Source organism: Mastomys coucha, unplaced genomic scaffold, assembly GCF_008632895.1.
Source record: "Mastomys coucha isolate ucsf_1 unplaced genomic scaffold, UCSF_Mcou_1 pScaffold22, whole genome shotgun sequence".
NCBI classification, from domain to species: domain Eukaryota; kingdom Metazoa; phylum Chordata; class Mammalia; order Rodentia; family Muridae; genus Mastomys; species Mastomys coucha.
In genome coordinates this window covers 167430812-167433793 of record NW_022196905.1, presented here as the reverse complement: position 1 = coordinate 167433793, position 2982 = coordinate 167430812, and the positions used below count along the sequence as shown (strand labels likewise).

The 2982-nt window shown below is 44.4% G+C and overlaps 1 protein-coding gene across 4 annotated transcripts in view; it reads left to right on the top strand.

The window, feature by feature from the left end:
- The window catches only part of Hgsnat (heparan-alpha-glucosaminide N-acetyltransferase), a 33344-nt gene that overhangs the window by 8674 nt on the left and 21688 nt on the right, over positions 1-2982 (top strand). For all 4 annotated transcript variants that reach the window (XM_031339404.1, XM_031339405.1, XM_031339406.1 and 1 more), the window contains exon 6: positions 2861-2930. In XM_031339404.1, coding sequence (XP_031195264.1) covers positions 2861-2930 — 70 coding nt within the window. The remainder of the gene's footprint in view (positions 1-2860; positions 2931-2982) is intronic.

The following is a 2982-nucleotide window of genomic DNA, read 5'->3' as shown; positions in this document are numbered from 1 at the left end:
CCCCCCACACACACACACACGCACACTCTCTCTCTGCTCCCCGCTAGCCCAGGAGTCTGTGGGGCTAAGTGTAGTACAGGATAGTATAGCTCAGGACCTCAGCAGGGCACCCTTCCCTTGTGTAGAAGCATCTGACTGGAGAAGCCATTTGGCCTTCTCTGCCTGGTTAACAGACAAGTAAAGCAAAATAATCCAGGCTGGTTTAATCAACTCCCAGATCTAATTATTTTTTAAAAACTGGTATGTATGTGTTTGTGTGAGTGTGTCTGTTTCTCTCCCTGTCTATCTGTCTGTCTGTCTCTACAGAAGCCAAAGATATTGGATTCCTTGGTAGAGTAAAGGTTGTTTTGAGCCACCCAATGTGAGTGTTGGGACCCAAACTCAGGTCTTCTTTGAGAATAGTATACACGGGACTAGAGGGATGGCTCAGTGGTTAAGAGCACTACTCTTCCAGAGGCCCTGAGTTCAACTCCCAGCAACCACATGATGGCTTACAACCATCTGTAATGGGATCCAATGCCCTCTTCTGGTGTCTGAAGACAAATACAGTGTACTCACATACATAAAGTAAAAGAACAGTTGCCAAGCGTCTCTCTAACCCTTTGATTAACTTTAGAAGAACGTTCTTTTGTGTTTTAAAAGGAAGAAGGGCGGCCATGGTGACACACACCTGTAATTCCTACAATTGGGAGGTAGAGTAGGGGAGATCTTGAGCTTGAGTTCAAAGCCAGCCTTGGCTCTATAGTGAAACCTGGTCTGAGAAAGGAAAGATGGACGAAAGAACCACAGGACTGACTAGCAACATTGGCTTGATCCAGGTTGGAGGAAAGAAAACATAACCTTCATTTGTCTGCCTCGAGGGGGCTTATGCATTCTGACTCTGGGAGTGTTGAAATAGTTTCCTTCTGTGCCTGAGAAACCTGACCTGACAGTGGTCAGGTGCGCTTGCTGCTTAGATGTGACCGCTGGACTCAGCCGCTTCCTAGGAGGAAAGTGCAAGTCTCAAAGTTAGGTTTCTTGGAGGCAGGTGCTATCTTGTCGGTTTTGTGGGAAGATGGACACGCTGTTCTCATATAGCAGCGTGCTTTCCGCTGATGCTTTCCCTGTGAGTGGATCTGTCCGTTCACCTCAGAGGGACAGATAGCTGGGTGAGGACTTGCAAGGAAGAGCAGGTCATCTTGTCATCTCACCCCATGTAACTGGACCCCGCTGGCTCTCCTGCGTGGGTAGACTGAATGCTCCTGTGAGGGCAGAGCTAATGCCTACTCTTTGCCCTGTTGTTTCTCAACATACCTGTGTAAGTTAAAGGATGTCGAGTTAACCAAGACTCTCCCCCCTTCACTCGGGAGATCAGGCAGTTGAAGATGAATGTCTTATTTATTATTTAGGCATTTCAACTTCTCCATTTTGGTGCTTCCTTGATTGTGTCTATTTTAATGTCTTCACGTGACAGTGACATTCGGAGCGCTGTGCAGATTAGGAATGGTCATGGTTTCTAAGGGGATTGCAAGTGGAAGCATCCGCTGTGTGGGTTACATGTGCGGCTGACTTGAACACGTATGAAGAACATCCGTGAGCCAGCAAAACTGAGCAAGCTACATGAGGATAATAAGGAGCATTGCTATCATTTGAAATGCATGGTGGGAAAGGTCTGCTTGATAGCTTCAATAGTAAAGGCACTTGCCACTAAGCCTGACAACCTGACCAATCCAGGTTCTACGTGGAAGGAGAGAACCAATCCCTGCAAGGTGTCCTCTGACCACCATTCTTTGGCGTGTGCATACCTCCTCAGTTAATAAATAAGCTTAAGAAAATAAATGTAAACTATGTCATGATCATGTTTAGAAGTAAACACTTCCCACTTTTATAGACACTGCAGTGTTCATGGATGGGATGATTGTATACCTGGGCTCTCTGTAAAGTTATCGAAGGCAGTAAGTCAGGAGGGGGAAGTTAGATGAAGTAAGGATATTTGAAGCTCAGTGACTCATTGCATTTATCAAAACATATGGGCGCTTTTGTGGTTTTAAGTTTTTGAGACAGGGTTTCTCTGTGTAGTCTTGGCTGTCTTGGAATTCACTCTGTAGACCAGGCTGACTTCAAACTTAGAGTATCCACCTACTTCTGTCTCCCAAGTGCTGGGGTTAAAGGCATGTGCCACCACACTCAGCAGAAATTATGTTTAAAAAAATTGTGTGTGTGTGTATACAGGGACATGCACATGTGTGGATGTCAGAGGGCACCTCTCAGGGGTCAGTTCTCTCCTACCTTGTGGGTTCCTGAGATCAAACTCAGGTTGTCAGGCCTGGAGGCAAGCATCTTACTTAGTGGGTGATCCTGGGGGCTAGAGATCTTTAGAAAGATTTATGCCCAAGTAGAAACCTCATCCTAATAAAAGATCAATTCATGTATTTACCCTTCTGTCAACCATGTGGAAGACATTGCCAACCGGTTGCTCTCTCCAATGTGCATGTGTGCATTTGCATGTAGTGGCAATCACACAGAGTGTACCCTTTGCTTTTCTGTGTGTAATTGCTCATTTCTTTGTGTGTCCTGTGTGTCATTCCTCTGTTGATTGGTCACAGTTGTTGCCACATGCTTGTTGTTGTACTTTGAGCAGTGCTAAGAACCCTGGTGACACAGAGCACTGTTTCGTGAGATTTTCAGTCTTCCGGTCTCTATCAGTATTCTTATTAGCTCATGAGGGCTGCTACAAACTTTGGTCTCTATTTTACCATTTCTCAAACTCTTTCGTAATGTTTATGAACTTTAACATAAATTTTGTTTCAGTATCTAGTCAGTTTGAAAATATTACCATTCAAGACTGAACACTAATGGAAGAATTTTTTTTAAAATACAGCTTGGATGACGTCAATAACTGGATTTCTAAGACAATAGCTTCTCGAGAAACTGACCGCCTCATCAATTCTGTGAGTTATTGAGTTTACATGTGTTGTCGAGGAGGTTTTTTTTTTTTTTTTT